Source organism: Eleutherodactylus coqui, chromosome 5 (assembly GCF_035609145.1).
Source record: "Eleutherodactylus coqui strain aEleCoq1 chromosome 5, aEleCoq1.hap1, whole genome shotgun sequence".
Lineage (NCBI taxonomy): Eukaryota > Metazoa > Chordata > Amphibia > Anura > Eleutherodactylidae > Eleutherodactylus > Eleutherodactylus coqui.
In genome coordinates this window covers 25828420-25849791 of record NC_089841.1, presented here as the reverse complement: position 1 = coordinate 25849791, position 21372 = coordinate 25828420, and the positions used below count along the sequence as shown (strand labels likewise).

General features: G+C 46.5%; 1 protein-coding gene across 3 annotated transcripts in view; it reads left to right on the top strand.

Moving 5' to 3' along the window:
- Positions 1-21372, top strand: part of LOC136627319 (oocyte zinc finger protein XlCOF6-like) — a 232291-nt gene that overhangs the window by 48883 nt on the left and 162036 nt on the right. For 2 of the 3 annotated variants that reach the window (XM_066602320.1, XM_066602317.1), the window contains exons 1-4: positions 8820-9291; positions 20260-20363; positions 20633-20812; positions 20895-21018. In XM_066602320.1, coding sequence (XP_066458417.1) covers positions 20268-20363; positions 20633-20812; positions 20895-21018 — 400 coding nt within the window. In that variant the 5' untranslated portion in view covers positions 8820-9291; positions 20260-20267. Of the gene's footprint in view, positions 9292-20259; positions 20364-20602; positions 20813-20894; positions 21019-21372 lie in introns of those variants that run through there. The other variant, XM_066602319.1, reaches the window with a different exon arrangement.

Below are 21372 nucleotides of genomic sequence, written 5' to 3'. Positions count from 1 at the left end.
GCAGCATCTCCAGGCTCAGCAGTTTGGAGATATGCATTATCAGCGATTGTGCATGTAGATGGGTGGCTGCATATTTGCTCTTGCCCTCTAATGTTTGTGTTATGGACAGCTGAGCGCTGCGCTGGAACACATTGGTGGAGACAGTGGAGGACCGTGCAGGTGAAGGGGTGGGTGCAGGGCAGGAGATGCTCGTGCCTGTGTCCTGGGAGGGGGATTGCATCTCAATGCCAGCATGTGACACAGGGCAAGAGGCAGTAGTGTGACCCACAGGCGGTGAATGGTCTTTGTTCCACCTCGTCGGGTGCTTAGCTATTATATGACTGCGCATACTGGTGGTGGTCAGGCTGGTAGTGGTGGCTCCCTTGCTGAGCCAAGTTGCATACCACTGTTCGTCAGTCGTCCACGCTCTCATTAAAAAACCTCCAGACCTTTGAACACTGAGCCCGCTGCACAGGAGCTTGCCGCGATGAGGTGCTGTGGGGAACAGTTGTGAGATTACTTGCTCCTCCCGCTGGCCACCCCACTGCCTCTTCCAACCTGTTCTGGTGCTGCACTTGCCTCCCCTTCTGAAGCGCTGTCTTCAGTCGGCTTACTAACCCAGGTTGGGGTCAGTCACCTCATCATCCACCAGCTCTTCCTCTGAATTCTCAGTCTCCTCCTCCCTCAGACTTACTGCCCTAACAACAACCTCACTGACAGACAACTGTGTCTCATCATCATCAACAAATACCTCTTGAGACACTACTTGGAAGTCCCCACCCTCATTAGCCTGAGACTGTGAAAGGTCCAAATTTTGGGCATCGGTCACGACAAACTCGTCAGGTGGCTCATGAACCATTGTTTGTGACTCAGAAAAAAGGGACCTGAGAACACTTCCTGGTAGTATAACTGTTCTGAATCTCTCCTTTTCCTGGAGTGACCAGGCTGGGAGGAAGGAGGATCAGCGTGAGGATTCACAGGTCCAGGCCCTTGGCTAATGTGAGTGGACTGCGTGGAAGACTGGGTGGTGGATAAATTATTGGACGTGTTATCCGCTATCCACGTGATCACCTGATCGCACGGTTGTGGTTTTAATAATCGTGTACCACGCGGACCTGCAAACTGTGAGATAAAGCTATGGAGCGTAGATATGTGGCGTTCTACTTCTCCCTCAGCAGCAGGCACTGTTTCACCCCGCCCAGGACCTCAACCTCTGCCCACACCCTCATTCGGACGCCCACGTCCTCGACCCTTATCCCTAGTGTTGATCATGTTGTATAATGCACTGCGTCAAAATGCTATGCAAACTGCGAGGTATTTTACTTCCGCTTTAAGCTGAAAATATACAGTGTAAAATGAGTACAGTCTTGTTATATAGTGTGGATCGACAGGACACACACTTGGGCCTATTATGCAAATCCTTTCATCCAAAAACAAATAAAAAAATGAAAAATGAGAGGAGGTTTGTTAGTTGCTATATAGTCTGTGTACACCAGTAGCAGTATACTGTATAGAACCGGTAACAGTATGCAGTATACAGCCGGGATGCTTGTGAATGCTTTGTATGCACTACTGGTCCTAGGCAGCCAAACTGATGATGCACAAAAGTGGAGTTGTAGTCCTAAAAAGGACTGTTGGGTTCTTTGCAGATGGATCCCTGCCTAAACATTCCTTCTAACCTACACTAACGCTCTCCCTTATTCACAGCAGCTCTGTCCCTCAGCTAATCCAGCCTCCGTGTGACGCAAGCATCAGGTGACCTGAGTTTTTGTGATCGGAAGTCACCTGATCCGGCCAGCCAATCACTGCTATAGATGTGCACAGGGTTGGCATGTCATAGCAGGAGGTGCCAAAGCCTTCCCTGCATGTTCATTTGCTAAAAAACATGTGGGGTGGAGAGGGTAAAATTTTCCCGAACACCGCGTAGGGCTCGCTGGAGTAACGAGTACTTTCGAGTATGCTTGTTACAGCAATCACAGGCACTGGCAATACAGGACCCCTGTATCCGGTGTCCTATTGCCATGGCAACCAACCAGGCTCTCCTCGATTATATCGTGAGAGTCCGCTGACATCACAGAGGGAGCGTGTGCATCTACATAGATCACGGCAGAGAAGGGGTTAACAGTGGGGGTCGCTGCTCTGATGCCCCTCCGCTGTTGAAGGGAGAGGCCGCCTATCATTGACAGCCGGCTTCCGCTGCCATATCTCTTCTGATCTTGCGCTATCCTCAGGGGCATTACTGTACGCCCTGTTGTGCTAACTACCTCCCTGTCAGGACGTACAGTTATGCCCCGTGGCGGTAAAGGGTTTATAATGAGGGGAAGAAAAACTATATAAGTAGCAAAACATTTCCAATGCTCGTCGACAACCGCCTCCAGATAAATATAATAATAAATATAGTTTAAGAGATGGGCAAAAAGTTGAGCAAAAAATCTATATCAATATATAGCGAAAGGAACCATGTAAGCTAAAGGAAATTAATATGTAGCAATATGCTTAAGGTCTTATTCAGATGGGCGTATATCGGTCGAGTTGTCATGCCCGGCCGATATACGCTGCCCCTCTCTGCAAGGGTAGGAGGCGGGGCGGGCCAGGAGCAGTGCACTGAGCTCCTGACCCCTCTCTGCTGTTTGCAATGGGAGTGCTAGGAGAGGGGTGGAGCTACGTTCCAACCTGTCCCGCCACCTCCCATTGTAAACAGTGGCAGGGCGCAGAGAGGGGGATGGAGCTCAGTGCATTAGCGCCTGCCCCACGTCCTCTGCTTGCAGAGAGGGCCAGCATATATGGGCCGGGCATGAGAACCAGACCGATATACGCCCATCTGAATAAGCCCTAAAAATGTTTGAATTAAAAGCAAATATAAAGCATGAAATAAATGTCATGATGTCTAAAGCAAATGGTATGGACCAATTAAAAATACCGATATAAAATGACATCATTAATTAACCCCTTAGTGACCAAGCCTGTTTGCGCCTTAATGACCAGGCCAAATTTTGCAAATCTGACATGTATTTTGCATACCCAAGTAATTCTGATATTGTTATTTTCTACATGTTCTACTTCATTTAGGTGGTAAAAACAGACCAATTAAGTTTGTGTATATTTATTAAAAGCCCCACAATAGGGAACATTTTGAAAAAATTTAGCATTTTTTTTAGTTTTTCAACTGCAATATGTAAAATGTGCAGACATACTGTAAACATTTTGATGAGATGTATATTTCCATCTATGTACTTTATTGTGGAAGCACATTGGCAAAACTTACGTTTTTTTTAACCATTTAGGAGGCATACAAATTTAACATTAATTTTGAGGAACACTTTGTTTTCCTTCACCAAGCGAAGATTACAAAGGCTCATAGGTGTGAGAATGATAGATGCTCCCACAAATGATCCCATTTTAAAAAATACACATCTCAATGTATTCACTTTGTAGAAGAAAAAATAAAATGTTATATTTTTAAAAATGTCATTTTAAAGACCATTTTTTCTATAGTACACATGAAATTGAGGATTTGCACCCCAAAATTGATCCCCCTGTTTGTCCTATGTTCAGAAACATACCCATTGTGGCCCTAATTTTCTGTCTGTATCCACAGGGCCCAAAATAAAAGGAGCAGCCGGTGGCTTTCCAAACAGACATATTGCTTGAAGGTGATTTAGGCCCCACTGCCCACTTTAGATCCCTGGAGGGGCCAAAATGACAGAGAACCCCCACAAATGTTCCCATTTTAAAAACTAGACCCCTTAACAAATTCCTCTAGGGGTGTACTGCGTATTTTGACCTCACAGTTTTTGAATAAATCAACACAAAAACAGAAGGAAAGAATTACGATTTTCATTTTTTTTTGTGGCAATTTTAAAAAGTTTTTTTGTACGGCACATATATGAACTTTCACCACAAAATGGATCCCCCTGTTTGTCCTGTGTTCAGAAACATATCCGCTGTGGCCCTAATATTATGTCCGTATGCACAACGGGGCCCAAACTGAAAAGAGCAGCCAGGGGTTTTCAGAACAGACATATTGCTTGAAGGTTTTTTAGGCCCCATTGCCCACTTGTAAAGTTCTTAAGTGGCCAAAAAGATGGCAAACCCCCATAAATGACCCAATTTTGGAAACTAGACCCCTTAATGAATTTATCTATGGGTGTACTGTGTATTCTGACCCCATAATTTTTTTTTAATGAATCAAAGCACAGCAGAAGGAAAAAATTAACATTTTTCTTGGCAATTGTGTCATTTTAAAAAGTTTTTTTTCTACACCACACATATAAATGAAAACTTTCACCCCAAAATGGATGCCCCCATTTATCTTGTGTTCAGAAACATACCCATTGTGGCCCTAATCTTATGTCTGTATGCACAACGGGGCCCAAACTGAAAAGAGCAGTAAAATTAAGCTGTTTTTTTTAATTTTTACGTGATTGTGATTATCCTTTGATAACAGCGATCATGTGACCGGAGACTGCTCACCGTGGCCCTCAGTCACTGCTCCAGACTCTTGGCTACCTGTACTATCCAGGAGCAAGGAGATTTTAAATTTTCTGGGCCCTCCCTAGCTTCTGCGCTTGTGTCTACCATATTGCCGAGGGGCGCATGCGCCGAAGTTGGGGGAGGGTCCGCAGCTAAAGATCCCATTGGGAGACGGCTACATCTGATAGCCAGGAGCAGGGTTTTTTTTTAATTTTCAGGGCCTTTGAGCCTTCTGTGGGTGGCTGTGACTTAAAGGGGTTGTCCCGCGGCAGCAAGTGGGTCTATACACTTCTGTATGGCCATAATAATGCACTTTGTAATGTACATTGTGCATTAATTATGAGCCATACAGAAGTTATAAGAAGTTTTTTACTTACCTGCTCCGTTGCTAGCGTCCTCGTTCCCATGGAGCCGACTAATTTTCGCCCTCCGATGGCCAAATTAGCCGCGCTTGCGCAGTCCAGGTCTTCTCCTGTTCTCTATGGGGCTCCGTGTAGCTCCGCCCCGTCACGTGCCGATTCCAGCCAATCAGGAGGCTGGAATCGGCAATTGACCGCACAGAAGAGCTGCGGTCCACGGAGGCAGAGGATCCCGGCGGCCATCTTCACAGGTAAGTATAGAAGTCACCGGAGCGCGGGGATTAAGGTAAGCGCTCCGGTGAGCTTTCTGTACGTCCCTGCATCGGGGTTGTCTCGCGCCGAACGGGGGGGGGGGGGGGGGTTGAAAAAAAAAAAAAACCCGTTTCGGCGTGGGACAACCCCTTTAATGATGTCGGGCTTGCATGTGCAGATGCCGGTGTCAGGTCCTGGGAGACCAGAACATCACGGAGGATGGGGGTGAGTAATCCTAACTTCCTTAATGGATCCGATCCATGAGGGGAGCAGAAACTTTCTTTAACAAAATTACTTTAATGCAATCGCCGTTATCTAGTGGATAGCGGCGATCATGTGATTGGGGGTCAGATTTCCCGGGCCTATAGCAGGTCCAGGTTGTTGGCCAACGCCATCAGCCATCAGCATGCAGCTGTCACGTCTGTGATCCTCGCAGCTTTAATCCTCAGAGTGAGCGTGTTTTTATGGCGCTGAGGATTACAGCCATGCAGACCAGGATGTAAAATGGCAATGGGGCCGTCACTAAGGGGTTAAATAAATGTTGCTGCGACCAATTTGTTTGTAGAATTTATTACTACTTTATGCTTCTTTCCATAATGGTGGTTTCACACATTAGCGCTTTTAGCAAAAATGCTGTTTTTCACAACATTTCTCCAGGCAGTTTTAAAAGCTACAAGCGGAGGTCAGCTGTACGGCTCCGTTCACACGGGCGCCTGCAATTCTGGGCATTCTTCATTATTTAGCTACTAGATATTTTAGGGTGTTTTCCCATAGAATTGTCCATTTGAAAAAAACTAAAGCTTTAAAAAAAAAAAAAAAAAAAACTGAATGAAATTAATGGCTTTTTTACAAGCTAATAAAGACACCGCAAAAAACGTTACATGAAGGAAACCAAAATCTGATGAAAGTTGACCTCCGCCTCCCCGCTGCCGGTTATAGAAACCGGTAAAACTGATCGCCAGAGGAATCAGAGCCTGAAAGTCTCATGGAGGTTCTGTAGCCTACTGGGGCCTCACACGGGCAGATTTGGGTATGTAAGCGCTTTTGCACCCGTCTGCGCACTTTACTGTGCATTTTTAATATGCAGGGCACCTTGACTTGTGCGCAGGACACGCCCCCACATCCTTATTTGAAGGGCTATTTAGCCTAATGATCCGCAGGTGTGCTCTTTTCCTAGCAGAATTGCACAGTGTTTCATTCATTCTCTTGCACATTTGCGCACTCCCCATAGACTTCTATGGAGACATTCGGTACACAAAAGCACACAAAATAGCGAATTTTTTGCACGCAACAGAAAGATGTGCATGCAAATAAAAGAGATGTGATAATCCCACTGATATCAGCAGGGTCTACTCTCCAGGTTTTACACATGTACACTTTATGCGCTCAAAACCGCCCAATACGAAGCCCCCCTAAGGCCGCTCTCACAGATGAATGCGGCAAAGCATCCCGCAATTTCAAACACAGCGCTTTGCTGCAACTTTACTTTTGGTTGCAGCTTCCTGTGTCTAATGGCACATTTTAGCACTCCCAATCATTGCGATGGGTGATAATGAGCAGACAGCACTCAATTATGGGTCTGGAAAGCGCCGCCCATCGCTGTGATCAAACGCATGTCTACGAGGAGCCATTGACTTAATGAATGGGAGCGTTATACCGTGATTAACGAGGTCTAAGGGTGATTGTAAACGGAACAATCATTGTTCAAATGAGTGAAAGTGAGCGATAATCATTCAGTGTGACTGCCAGACGACAGAACGGAGAACGAGAAAATTGTTCGCTTTTCGCTCATTTCCTGCAGGTATTAAGGGTTAATCGGCGCTCGTTCGCTCCATCTCAGTCACTTATACGGCGAATGTAAAAGACGGAACGATTCTAAATTATTTCTGGTTGAACGACCAGCGATGTATCTGCTGGTATAAAAGGCCCTTAGATAAGAGTCCTTTACTGCAGCCGGATCTACACTGAGGACACAGGAGGATACTAAATCCAGGGGGGTGAAGGACCCAGGCCCTCCGACCAGGAGGGGGCAGCATCCTCACACAGAGGAAGAGAAATCCTGGGGGGTGAAGGACAGGGACCCTCTGACCAGAAGGGGGCAGCATCCTCACACAGAGGAAGAGGAATCCTGGGGGGTGAAGGACCGGGACCCTCTGACCAGGAAGGGGCAGCATCCTCACACACAGGAAGAGAAATCCTGGGGGGTGAAGGACAGGGACCCTCTGACCAGAAGGGGGCAGCATCCTCACACAGAGGAAGAGGAATCCTGGGGGGTGAAGGACCGGGACCCTCTGACCAGAAGGGGGCAGCATCCTCACACAGAGGAAGAGGAATCCTGGGGGGTGAAGGACCGGGACCCTCTGACCAGAAGGGGGCAGCATCCTCACACAGAGGAAGAGGAATCCAGGGGGTGAAGGACAGGGACCCTCTGACCAGGAGGGGGCAGCATCCTCACACAGGGGAAGAGGAATCCTGGGGGTGAAGGACAGGGACCCTCCGACCAGGAGGGGGCAGCATCCTCACACAGGGGAAGAGGAATCCTGGGGGTGAAGGACCCGGATCCTCCAACCAGGAAGGGGCAGCATCCCCACACAGAGAAAGAGGAATCCTGGAGGGTGAAGGACCCGGACCCTCTGACCAGGAAGGGGCAGCATCCTCACACAGAGGAAGAGGAATCCTGGGGGATGAAGGACAGGGACCCTCCGACCAGGAGGGGGCAGCATCCTCACACAGAGGAAGAGAAATCCTGGGGGATGAAGCACAGGGACCCTCTGACCAGGAGGGGGCAGCATCCTCACACAGAGGAAGAGGAATGCTGGGGGTGAAGGACCGAGACCCTCTGACCAGTAGGGGGCAGCATCCTCACACAGAGGAAGAGGAATGCTGGGGGTGAAGGACCGAGACCCTCTGACCAGTAGGGGGCAGCATCCTCACACAGAGGAAGAGGAATCCTGGGGGGGTGAAGGAACAGGACCCTCTGACCAGGAGGGGGCAGCATCCTCACACAGAGGAAGAGGAATCCTGGGGGGTGAAGGAACAGGACCCTCTGACCAGGAGGGGGCAGCATCCTCACACAGAGGAAGAGGAATCCTGGGGGGTGAAGGAACAGGACCCTCTGACCAGGAGGGGGCAGCATCCTCACACAGAGGAAGAGGAATCCTGGGGGGTGAAGGACTGGGACCCTCTGACCAGGAGGGGGCAGCATCCTCACACTGAGAAGGAGAAATCCTGGAGGACAGCAAGAACAAGTCTTCCTGCATTCCACGCACAGCCCTCCTAGCAGCCTCCTGTTCTCCTCTCTCCACAGAACTGCAATATTAGTAAGCCCCTCCCCTTCCAATCATGTGACCTCTGACCATGTGACTTCCTGTTCTCAGACCTCCTAGGAGCGCATATTTAGTATTTCAGCCACACTTAAGCAGCGACGAGCGATTCCAGCGACCTGATTGGTTATTTGGTACACACCCCCTTTGGAGATGTGCACGAGTGCTACTTCACGAGACCACCGGGGGTTTAGGGTTAGGGTTATGTTTAGGGTTAGGGTTTAGGCTTGGGCATAGTTGCCGACGTTCTTACAGCCGTGCTGCTGCTTATTTAACTGGCCTGCCACTAGTGCACATCTCCAAAGGGGTGTGTGTAGCCAACAACCAATCAGGTCGCTGAAATCGCTCACCGCTGCTTAAGTACGGCTGAAATCCCAAATATGCCCTAGGAGCCCCTCCATTCCAGCATCTACCCCTGTGGAAGTACGGGAGGGTTGTGAGACCTTCTACCATCAGCAGGCAGGGCTGTATGATGGGTTATCTAAAAGGAGTCGGCGCCCCCTGGTGGATGATGGGAGTCTCTGCTGGAAGTTACCAGCTGTAACCCTTTCACTGCCTGAGAGGTGACATGTGCTCCTCACACAGCAGGGAGACAATTAGGAGTTTAAGGGTTAATCACTGTAACCCTGCACTGGCCACTGAGTCCTATAGGGGCTGTGAGGAAAGGGCCCACTGAGGGATCTCCGACAGACGGCAGTTCAGGGTCTTTCTGCAGTGACAGGAAGAAGGTGGCACGTTGTCATCTGTAGGTCGGTGTGAGTCTCCCACACAGGGAAGCGCCGTCTATGGAGAGCAGCGCCATTGTTTATTACACTGCAAGTCAGAAGTTGTAGAAGAGGAGAAAAACCTGCGGAACGTCCGGAGCGAACGCAGAAATTGTAGGGAGAAACACGGAGGATCCGTCGGTGAGCGACATAACTCTATCCGCCATCTAGACCATAGAAGACGTGTGTGATGTCACCGGTCACTATTATGTCACTACTGTCACCACTATCTGATGTCACCGGTCACTATTCTGTCACTACTGTCACCGCTATCTGATGTCACCGGTCACTATTATGTCACTACTGTCACCACTATCTGATGTCACCGGTCACTATTCTGTCACTACAGTCACCACTATCTGATGTCACCTGTCACTATTCTGTCACTACTGTCACCACTATCTGATGTCACCTGTCACTATTCTGTCACTACTCTCACCACTATCTGATGTCACCGGTCACTATTCTGTCACTACTGTCACCACTATCTGATGTCACCGGTCACTATTATGTCACCACTATCTGATGTCACCAGTCACTATTCTGTCACTATTCTGTCACTACCGTCACCACTATCTGATGTCACCTGTCACTATTCTGTCACTACTGTCACCACTATCTGATGTCATCGGTCACTATTCTGTCACTACTGTCACCACTATCTGATGTCACCGGTCACTATTCTGTCACTACTGTCACCACTATCTGATGTCACCGGTCACTATTCTGTCACTACTGTCACCACTATCTGATGTCACCGGTCACTATTCTGTCACTACTGTCACCACTATCTGATGTCACCGGTCACTATTTTGTCACTACTGTCACCACTATCTGATGTCACCGGTCACTATTCTGTCACTACCGTCACCACTATCTGATGTCACCTGTCACTATTCTGTCACTACAGTCACCACTATCTGATGTCACCGGTCACTATTCTGTCACTACTGTCACCACTATCTGATGTCACCGGTCACTATTCTGTCACTACTGTCACCACTATCTGATGTCACCGGTCACTATTCTGTCCCTACTGTCACCACTATCGTATGTCACCGGTCACTATTCTGTCACTACTGTCACCACTATCTGATGTATATACTATATTGTTTCATTCATGACATTTATCAGAGCTTTATAAGGACTGCACCAGGTGGAAACGTTTTCTTTTTATTGGATATGGAGGAATATAGAATTATATTTTTACTCCGCCCCGTATTATTGCTGCTGTGAGTCTCATATTATATGTTTGATACTGTGTGGATCGCGGTGCGGACCCTCCTGTGGCGTCTGATCTTCCTCACCCTGTTGGGTTGCTTCACTATTTATTTGCTGCTGATTAACCGTTTACCTGTTCTGTCTCTTCTGTCGCCGCTCTTTTATGTATCCTAGCAGTATTTTAGTTTTGATAACCTCTCTGGGTATTGTAGTCCGCCCATTCCAGGTATTACTTTAGTTGTTGCCTTCGATCCCACTCATCCTCAGATATGTGCGGTTCCGCTCTCGCATCGTGTGATCTTATCCCCAGTGTGAAGGCAGCCTTGGGCACAGAAGTGTTTTCTGAGGGTTTTTTCAGAGTTGAGAAATCCTTGGGAAAAGATAACTGATAGCCGACCCCCTGATGCCACAACGGGGGTGCATGAGGAAAGCGACCCCGCTGTTAACCCCTTACATGCCACAATCTATGTAGATTGCGGCATGAAAAGTATTCCCAGATGGAGGGGTGCCCCCTCTGTGACATCATCGGACCCCCAGCTTGCCATTGCCTATTACAAGCGATCGGGCATGGCAGTACCGAAGTCCTGTGATGCCTAGGGCCGCTCTCACACATGCATTGTTTCCAGCATTTAACAGCCTTTTTAGCGCAGCACTAAACATTGTGAGACGCTTTCTTTGAATTCATTGAGGCTTCTCAGACATGCGCTTGTGCTGGATTACGGTTTTCTCCAGCAGGCTTTGGGGTATTTTGTCGCTTCCAAATTGAGTATTGTGTGTGTGTCCTTTAAACTCCTCAGAGCTTAGAGTCATTACAACAGCAAAATACATTTGGGTTATATTAATCGATAGACATTTTATAAATAATCATCATGTCTATCACAATCCCCCCTTAAAATGTCTATCCTCTAATTCTCTATCTAATTTTCACAGTTTTCTGCGCGTGAGCCTATAACTGGAGCGCGTTGAAGGTTCGTTTTAGGGTCTTCAAGGGGGTGTAGGACTTGTCCACTCCTTCTGGGGATGCATCCAGCAAACTCATTGTGGGAGTAGCTTTTCCAGCATCAGTTTCACAGGTCTCTCTGACACAGGGGATAACACAGCAGACTAGAACAGAAAAGGTAACCATCAGTTCACATACAACAGCGACGCCCGTCTGTGCCAGGATCCTTTACCACCCGCTCATCCATGGCGAGTGCTGGTCCCAAAAGTTAGCTCTTTTTAGTCAGTGCGGTCAGCTTCTTTAATGGCAACTGCGTCTTTACCCGCGGGTCACGTGTCGTCTAGGATGTAGGTACAACAAGTCTCCCCTATCATCTTACAGACACTCCCCTTTTTAGCTAAAGTCATATCTAAGGTCATTCTATTTTGAAAAGTCATAGTCAAGGTAGGTCCTATTGGTCGACTAGTCCCTATAAGGCGTCTCTAGTATAATTTATAAACCACTGCTAATTATAATAAACATAATTAATCCAGTCAACGTTTATTTACCATAATGATCAGGAAAATGGACTCGAATCTAGTTTTAACTTGGTCTCTAATTTTTAAAACTTGTCAGGTACCCCCCTTGGCTATCCTATGATGTCAATGTACACGTGTAGATCAAAACTACCACCAGGGGTCTCTCTTCTCGCTCTAGCATAATGTTACAATACTAGTAGCGTGTACAGGTACGCACGGCGTGGTACTCCCTAATCTTCACCCACACCAATGTCCCTCCTGGAGATAGTCCTAATGGTGAACACGTCCAAGTCGCCTCACCCTTGCGTCAGGGTTTTCCCACTGCCCGTAAGTCCCTACTCCTAGGAGGGGGGGGATCCCTACCTCACCTCAGAGGGAGGCCATGGATTCCCTGGGCTCATTTCCGGGCATCCATAACCTCTATCTGTACAAGTTAACACCCCACAGGGTGTGCCCTCGCCGGAACCTAAGGTCTTCTGCACTATCCCTTGGCAAATGGGAATTCCACTGACAATCCATCTTAGGAGATCGGGGCAGGCGCAGTACTAGTACATTTCTCCTTTTCTTTGGTAGCGTATGTGTTTGGCATTATCGGAACTGGCTCTTCATTTTTTAAACAAGGGAAATATTGGTGAGTTCCCCAAAAATCTCCCTCTACCCTGCCTAATTGCCTGGCAGGTGTAGTTTCCAGGGTAGTCAGTAAGACTCTCTCCGGTGCAAAACACTTAGGTAGTTATAGAGTATTCCTTCTTCCATTTCTCACGGACAGTGTAATTAGCGGAAATGTTCGTGAAGAGACTAATAAACCACTCTTCAGCATCTACAGGGAGATTTAGGGGGACCATCCCCGAGTGTAGTCGGGCACTACCGCACACGCAACAGTTTGACTTGGTGCTCCTGTTAGCATTGTACCTCATCAACTCCAACCAGAGATTCTGGTCAGAGTCGCCAGTCGCTACTGTCAAGGTGTCCTCAAAAGGTAGGGTCGGCTATGATCATCATGTTCGTCAAGGTCTTTATCTTACGGCGGAGGGGGTTAATTATGGGCATAGGACTAAGTGAAGGCTTCCATTCGGGTGCATCTACCATACCCCTTATTTTAAACTTCCCTAAGGGATCTGTCCTCCCGTACCGGTATGTCCCCAGACTATAAGTCTCCCCCGTCCCCCGGGCTTGGATCTCCCATGGTTAGTGTAACAACCGCATTAAAACCAAGCAGCATACTAAGTTCAGCCTTCCAATACCTGCTGTCCTTATTACTCTCAAGGAGGGTTATACGACTAATTAGGGATTTCCCGCTCTTATTTTTCTTATTTAAGGCACTTCGTGGTTTATAGCACCAGTCTATTCCTGTGTTACATCCCACTAATCCCCGATAACGGCAGTCTTCTCCCCAGACGTTATCAGTGGTGCAAACGTATTGTATTCCCCGGGTATATAAGTCATATAACCAGCTGGACTGAGCTAAATCTGGCCTGCGGTGGGATCTTGCGCCTAGACACGGGACCACAGTACAATAGTCGAAGGAATATGCGGCTACTTGAGCATTGGACGAGTTATACTAGAAGGTAACCATACCCTCATATTCTTCCGACTAAGGATTCCAGTTGCCACCCTCCTCTCTCACTAGCCTTAACCAGAGTAACGTCTTTGGCACAACTAAGACTGGTCTCCCGGATCTGAAGCTTTCTTACAGTATGAAGCATGAATCCATGTAAGTCTTTCGGCTAGTTTCACAGCTGTGGCAGTAGTCAGAAGCACCTGGTAGGGGCCATCAAATCGGGGCTCAGGAGGGTGTTTCCTGAGGAACTTCTTGACGCACACCCAATCCCCAGGCTGCAAGATATGTGTCCCAGTGTCTGCCTCTGAGTCTGGAAGAGAACACCTGTGCATAGGCTTTGGTTAGTTCTTTAACAACGGAAATCACATACTCAGTCAACACATCAGATTGTAATTGTAACCACTGAGGATAGTAAAGACCTAGCCTTGGGGCTAGCCCAAACAATCTCGTAGGGAGATAATGTATATTCCCCCCTAGGTTCATATCTAACACTGTATAAGGCTATTGGATGACAGTCTTTCCAAAGTGGCATCATTTTTAAGTATCTTACTTTTAGCGTGCCACTACGTCTCTCCACCTTTCCACTACTCTAAAGATGGTAGAGTATGTAAAAGGCCTGGGATACACCCAGAGCAGACATGACATGTTACATTCACCTGTGAAGTTTATACCTCTGTCTGACTCTGAATCACTTCTGGTACCCCATATTCACAGTTTACCTCGTTCATGAGCTTCTTTGCGGTTACCTACTTGTTTGCCTTGGTAACAGGGTCAGCCTCCAACCTGCAAAGACATCAACAACAACAAGCACGTATTCATACTTCCCAACAAGTGGGAGCTGAACGTAGTCAATTTGCAATCCCTGAAATGGGTAGAGTGGTCCCGGCAAGTGTGGTGTGGCAAATTTACTTCTGCCCTGACTTACCCATGGCATAGATCATGCTAAACCGGACAAATGATGCAGCAGCTACAGAGAACCTAGAAGTCGCCCAACTTCTTTCAAGCGTCGTCGTCAGTGCTGCTTTACTAGGTGGGTCTTTCCGTCCATCAGCTGGGCGATCATGGGATACAGGAACTGTGGTGGGCAAGTGCTGTTGACTGTTCACCACACGCTGTCCTGTTTCTGCTGCTCCCATATTAGTCCATTTATTCTTTCCTTCCTTGCTGGCTTGTAACTGTAAAAGTCTTTAGCATATCAAAGTCCAAATTTTTGTCAATGTTCAAAGTTTCTACCACTGACTCATGTTGTCAGTATCTTTCTTCTTTCTTCCACGGCTTGAGGGCCGCTGCCTTTGCTATGCTGTCAGCGAGGCTGTCGTCTCTCGCCTCTCCAGTGTAGGAATTGGTGCGAACTCTCAACTTTGTCAGGTAGAAGCAGGGCCTCCATGCGACTCTGCACCGCTGCACCATTCTCAATTGGTTGTCCTGCTAAGGTAAAAACTGTCTGGCCTTCCATATTGGGCCGTAATCATGAGCTATGCCAAATGCATACCAGGAGTTAGTGTAAAGGGTTGCCGTCTTACCTCTCGCCACTCTACACGCCTCCGTGAGGGCCTTCAATTCCGCTTCTTGTACTGAGACATGCGGAGGCAGAGCTTCTGCTTCTAGGACATCTTGTTGTGTGACCACTGCATATCCGATGTGGAGTCATCAATCCTCACCCTGGTACCATCTGCAAAAAGCTCAACATATGCATTATCAACAGGGGTTCTGGTAACTGTTTGCATACCTGCAGTTTCTTACCGAATTAGTACTAAATAATCGTGCTGATGTTCTATTTCACATGGCTCGGAATCTTGTTATCTTATTCCATTTTTTTTTTTTTTCAAACCCAATAGCTGATCTACAACACCTAGATCATCTATGGCCCAGATCACCTCTGCCTCCCCCCTTTTGAACAGGAATACTCAATGGAAAAAGAGTCATTGCGTTCAAACTAGTAAACCAAGAGGCACAAAAACAAGCACTTTGTAGGTCAAGGTGACATTGTATGCAACGAAGTCTGAGCGAAAAGCTCCTTACAAAAAAATTGGTTTTTTTTTCCTTTCAGGTCGCAGTTAGTATTTTTTAACACAAGGGGGCGCCACACAATTCAAATTTTACGTCACCCAGTGTAATAGTATTTCAGGGTATGGCCAGCGTTTAGCTTTTACTCTCCTGTCGAAATATAATTATAGCTTCAGTGTAGACTGACACTAGAATATACAAAAGACTTAAAGAAAAACTAAAGATTACGGATGACTTAACATCCTACTCTGGGCAATTCAATCCCTCTTTCTTCACATAAAAAGTTAAATTACTTCACCAAATTGCATGAAAAAGTTTGCTGGGTGACTATAGGGAAATTATTCCATCTGTAGGAGCCTTCCATAACATCATCGGTCTGAGTATCCATTGGAGAAGCGGGCAGTGGAAAACAGAGCCCCTGGGAACATGAGAGAGCGTCCCCTGTCATGTATTCCTGGTCTCTGCCCCCCATGCATCAACTCCAATCTTCCATGCACTATAAACCAGCTTAGTCATCTACTATGTCCCAAGCTGCATCTCCACAAAGGTTTGTTTCCCTGAACTTATCACACATCCAAAGTGGCCACATCTTGGAGCGTAACAAAGTCTGGTCAAACAAAACCTTACTTCAGACAATCATGATGTTAGCACTGGATACAGTGGCATTGGGGAATATAGGCCTCCCAAATCCAGCAAAATGGCCGCCAGAGGCAGAAAGGGGCGGGGCTACAGATCTCCCAGGCGAGGCAAAATGGCTGCCGGAGGACCGGGCGGGGCCAGGGGCAGCAGCACTCCCAGGTGAGGCAAGATGGCCGCTGGAGGAGGAAGGGGCGGGGCCAGGTCCTGTCCCGGATGGGGAGGGACCGGAAGTAACATCACACACCCTGAAAGTGAGCACATGGGGGGGGGAGTAACTTCAGGGTGGGGGCAGGCCTCACTACATTTACTGCAGAGTCACACTATGTTGGACTGTAAACATTGCAAGCACGGCCGCCATTACAGGGAGGGGCTGTAGTCAACACAAAGACATTACATTGTTCATAAGCAATACACATACCCCACTACATGCTTTCCCCTCTTCAATCTCTTAACTACGTTATACCTCCTCCTAGCAATCTAAAAACACCTTTCTTTCTGCTAGGCTTCCTGCTCATCTTCTGAAAACTTTCTACAACCTATCTTACCTGTCCATGACCTGACATTTCTTTCTGCAACTTTTCCTGATCCTTTCCCATCAGCAACCAAATCACAAGCTCTATGACCTTTGCCCTTGCTCACTTTGCTCAACTCTATTCTATTCGAAGTTTCTATTCATTCTATTCGAAGACACAGTAGTGTTTCTCTTGTAAAATCTGCTTTCTTCAAATCCTTCCCATATAACCTCTTTCCCACTCAGATTACAATGCACATTAATTCTACAAAACACAGGGAACGACAAAGTAAACAGAAAGGGTTAATTGGAAAAAGCTTTCAGTTCACTCTTATCAGCAGCCCTCCCCCCAACAATAAACACTGCACATTCTTTCTATAGTACCAGACAGACTGGATTACTGGAGAATACCCACAACGGCTCAGGGTATATATATATCTCATCTACCTTTATAACAGCCCACCGTATACTAGTAATCCCCAAGAGCACTCCTTGTACACGATCTAGACTTGACATTTAGCTATACACAGAGACTGACGATTATTTTCAATGACCAAAACTTCAGCAATATTCTGGAGACACCACGGCTATATTCCCGCGTATATACCTTTCCACATATGAGAACATAACACGCTCAATCATAAAGGTAAGTATACGTATCATAAATCTTCCTAACCTCACACTAGTTTACCTAGGAGCACGTGTCACTGGCGTGTTCCCTCAGACTTAAACAGCCGAGTCCGCCCTCCCGACACATTAACCCTCACAGAATTTATCTCTTGGTCTTGTATACACAATTTTTAACCGTCTCAGACATAATATACACAGCATACAAAATACCCCTTGAGCAGGTTAAAACGGTGGTCTTTTTCCCGAGTAAGAAAGAACTATATTACCTGCCTTTCATTGATTTATCACTCTGGATCAGGAACAGGCAGAAAAGCAGTCAGAACCCAGATCACATCGGTAGATTTACATAAAGCAATCTTACCGTGTTCTGTAGATTTTCGGGCCCCTGAGTTCTGCGTGCCGTCTGCCGATCTCTGTATTTTTCCAGAATGAAAGAAATCAAAATCTCTTAACTCGGTCCACCCAGGAGACGCCAATTGTGCTGGATTACGGTTTTCTCCAGCAGGCTTTGGGGTATTTTGTCGCTTCCAAATTGAGTATTGTGTGTGTGTCCTTTAAACTCCTCAGAGCTTAGAGTCATTACAACAGCAAAATACATTTGGGTTATATTAATCGATAGTCATTTTATAAATAATCATCATGTCTATCACACGCTAAAACACAGCGTTTTTACAAGCCCATGTGTGGGAGGAGTTTAAGGAATGAAAAAAAATAGTGTAATAAAACAACTTTCTTTTGCTCATCTTTCCCTATTTGTATAAAAAAATAAGAAAACCCCATATATTTGGTATCTTCATGTCCAGAATGATCTGTCCTATTATTGGAGCATACCATTTAACTTTTGCAGTAAAAAACATTAAATAAAGAGAGGCAAAATGCTTATTTTATCCATTTTACCTTCAAAAAGTGCAATAATAGTGAACAAAAAAGCCATAATGTACCCCAAAATGCTACAACTAAAAACCACAGCTTATGACATAATAAACAAGCCCGGACAGATCCTTCCATGGAAAAATAAAAAGTTATCGGACCTTGAATGCAGAGATGTAAAAGTAATTATAATGTAAAATAAAATGTTTTTTATTGTACAGAAGTGGAAAAAACTAAAAAATTATATTTTTAGTATGGTTGTAATCGTACCAACACGCAGAAAAAATGTATTGTCATTTATTCTGTATGATTGACACTGTTTTCTCTCCCTGCTCTCAAAAAAAGATTATATGAACCCAAAAATAGTACCAATAAAACCAACATTTCGCCACACAAAAAACAAGCCCTCATACGGCCGTGTCGACTGAAAAATATATAAGTTAAGCGCTGCGGAATAAGTTGGCGCTATACAAATAAAGATTATTATTATAAGTTATGGCTATTGAAGAGCGGAGATAAAAATCCCCCAAAAATCGTTGTGACCTTAAGGCCAAAATAGACCGTGTCCTTGGTATTAGTGTATCTTGACACCACCGGAAGCTAGGGGTTTAACAGGAGGAACGCCTCTGTCACACCCTCAGCACCCGATGGGGTCAAAGCTGCAAGGTACTAGCAGCACAGTGTGGATCTATTTCTGCCGGCCCTTCTGCATTAGGCTGACGGTTAGTTTTCTTCTTTGTCTTATGTTATTACCTGTAAATGCTGCCATGTTCCCACAGTAAAATGGCACCATTAACATGTAATAATGTAAGGAAAAGAAGACCACTAACCATCAGGGTAAGCCAGCAGGGCCGACTGAAATGGATCAAGACACAGCAGCATCTCACCTCTGTCCCGGGCGGCATTTCTTGCATGTATCCCACCCAGCTGCCGGCCTGACACCACCGTCCCTGCCGCTGCTTTGATGTCCGACCTTGTCGCCGGTTGTATGGGTCAGTGGCAGTGAGCTCCGTGCTGGCCGGCGATTCTGAGCCCGGCTGCAGCCGGCGGCGGCTGTCAGCTCCTTGCCGGCCGATGGCTGTGAGCTATGTTGCGACCGGCGGCTGTGAGCTCCGTGCCAGTCGGTCGCCCACACTCACTGACAGGTGGCAATGAAATAAGAAATCGCCTGGGCTAACACAGTAAGTTCCCTGTCGCCAACGTACTGCCCAGGTGCTGCAAAGCTTGTGCACTGACAGGTGGTTCCACCTTCTGGGGCGCTCTGCCTTTTCTACCTTTGTTTAGTAGCCTTCAAGGACCTGGTGCCGAAGAAGCTGCGCAGCCAATCAGCTACAGGGAACGTCACCCCCCCTGTCGGTCTTGACTCCACCAGCTATTGCTGGGGGCATTAAGATACAGTAATACCCATGTCCTTATGGGGTTAACAGAGGTTTTCCCATGACTTGCTTCACAACCACTCTGTCCCTTCTCGGTGCTGCTGACCATGACATGTGACTGCTGCAGCCAATCACTGGCCACAGCACTGACCCTTTATAACACATGGCCTGGTCAGCAGCAGACAGGAGGGACAGAGTGATTGTGAAGCAATTTTAACCAATGGGAAAACATTTTTACATATCTCCCCTCGTTATATCCAGTAAATTGGTTCTCATATTGTTATAGTAATATATTTCCCATATCAGCCCAGGCAAACACGTGTATGCATAAATGTATATATATATGTAGATACTGGTATATCCTCCTCACCAGTGGATAACCAGCATCTAAATGAGTAACTCAGTTGGTGTTCTACACTGTATGTGAATAGGCTCACAGTCCCTCTATATCCTGTCATGGCTTAGGAATGTCTAGAGATAACAGTTTCTAATCCTCCACACCTATAGAAACTGCTAGGACAGCTTATACAGAACTGAGGTTCTATTCCTGGAAATTCCGTGCCTTGAGGCGTTAACATATGTTAAACCATTAGCACCTAGAGCCAATCATGAGTTCTTATGAGTACAAGGGGGCATGTATTTCTGACCATACGTAAGTCCACTTATATATACATTGTCTGCCTTGTAATTAACTCAGAAGAGCTTCATTGTTGGATGATACTGACTGTGTCATGTGTCAGTGATCTGCGTATAGACTTCTCATATGATTTGGGCCAGGCAATGAAACCCTATGAAACCCCTCTGATGATTTCCCTAACAATATTCTTTCCATTCAGGCCCCTACATGATTGATTCATCAAAGATGGAGAAGGACAGAAACAAGATGTCGGAGAGTGCATTCAACCTCACCCTAGAGATACTCTTCCAGCTTACTGGAGAGGTGAGAGATTCTGATGATACCACATTACATCATTCTTATCTATAGTGATAGCAGATGATGTCACTGGAGAGGGGCGAGATTCTGATGATGTCACATTACATCATTCTTATCTATGGTCCTAGCAGATGATGTCACTGGAGAGGGGAGAGATTCTGATGATGTCACATTACATCATTCTTATCTATGGTAATAACAGATGATGTCACTGGAGAGGTGATGGACTCTGGAAATGTCTGCAGTGATATTTATTAATGTCTGCCCATACACAGGATTACACAGTAGTGAAGAAGACATCTAGTGATGGCTGTCGGGCTCCCATGTGTGAGGGATGGGGAAGACCCCTGAGCCCAATCACTGGGTCCCCACCTCACCCCCTGATACATCAGGACATCAATGTCCAGAAGATTCTAGAACTCGCCAACAAGATGATTGAGCTGCTGACTGGAGAGGTGACGCTGCAGGGAATGCTGGGACATTATACAGTAACAGCACTGGAGGCTTCTGGGTAATGACTGTATATTGTGTTGTCAGGTTCCTATAAGGTGTCAGGATGTCGCTGTCTATTTCTCCATGGAGGAGTGGGAGTATTTAGAAGGACACAAGGATCTGTACAAGGAGGCCATGATGGAGACCTGCCAGCCGCTCACATCACCAGGTAATGGATGTATTTAGCAGGATCAGAGCTGAGGAAGGGGGAAAGTGGGGCATGTTCTAACGCACGACATTCATTCTCCCATATAGATTTTTTTTTTATATCAGATTCTCTTTTTTTCTTTCCCACCATGCACCAGTCACACTGGAGCTTTAACCCCTTAGCGACAAAGCCTGTTTGCGCCCTAATGAGCAGACCAAATTTTGGAAATCTGGCCTGTGTCACTTAACATAGAATAACACCGTAAAGGTTTAGCATATCCAAGTGATTCTGACATTGTTTTTGCTCCACATATTGTACTTCATTTAGGTGGTAAAAAATACTCCAATAGAATTTGTGAATATTTATTAAGAGTGC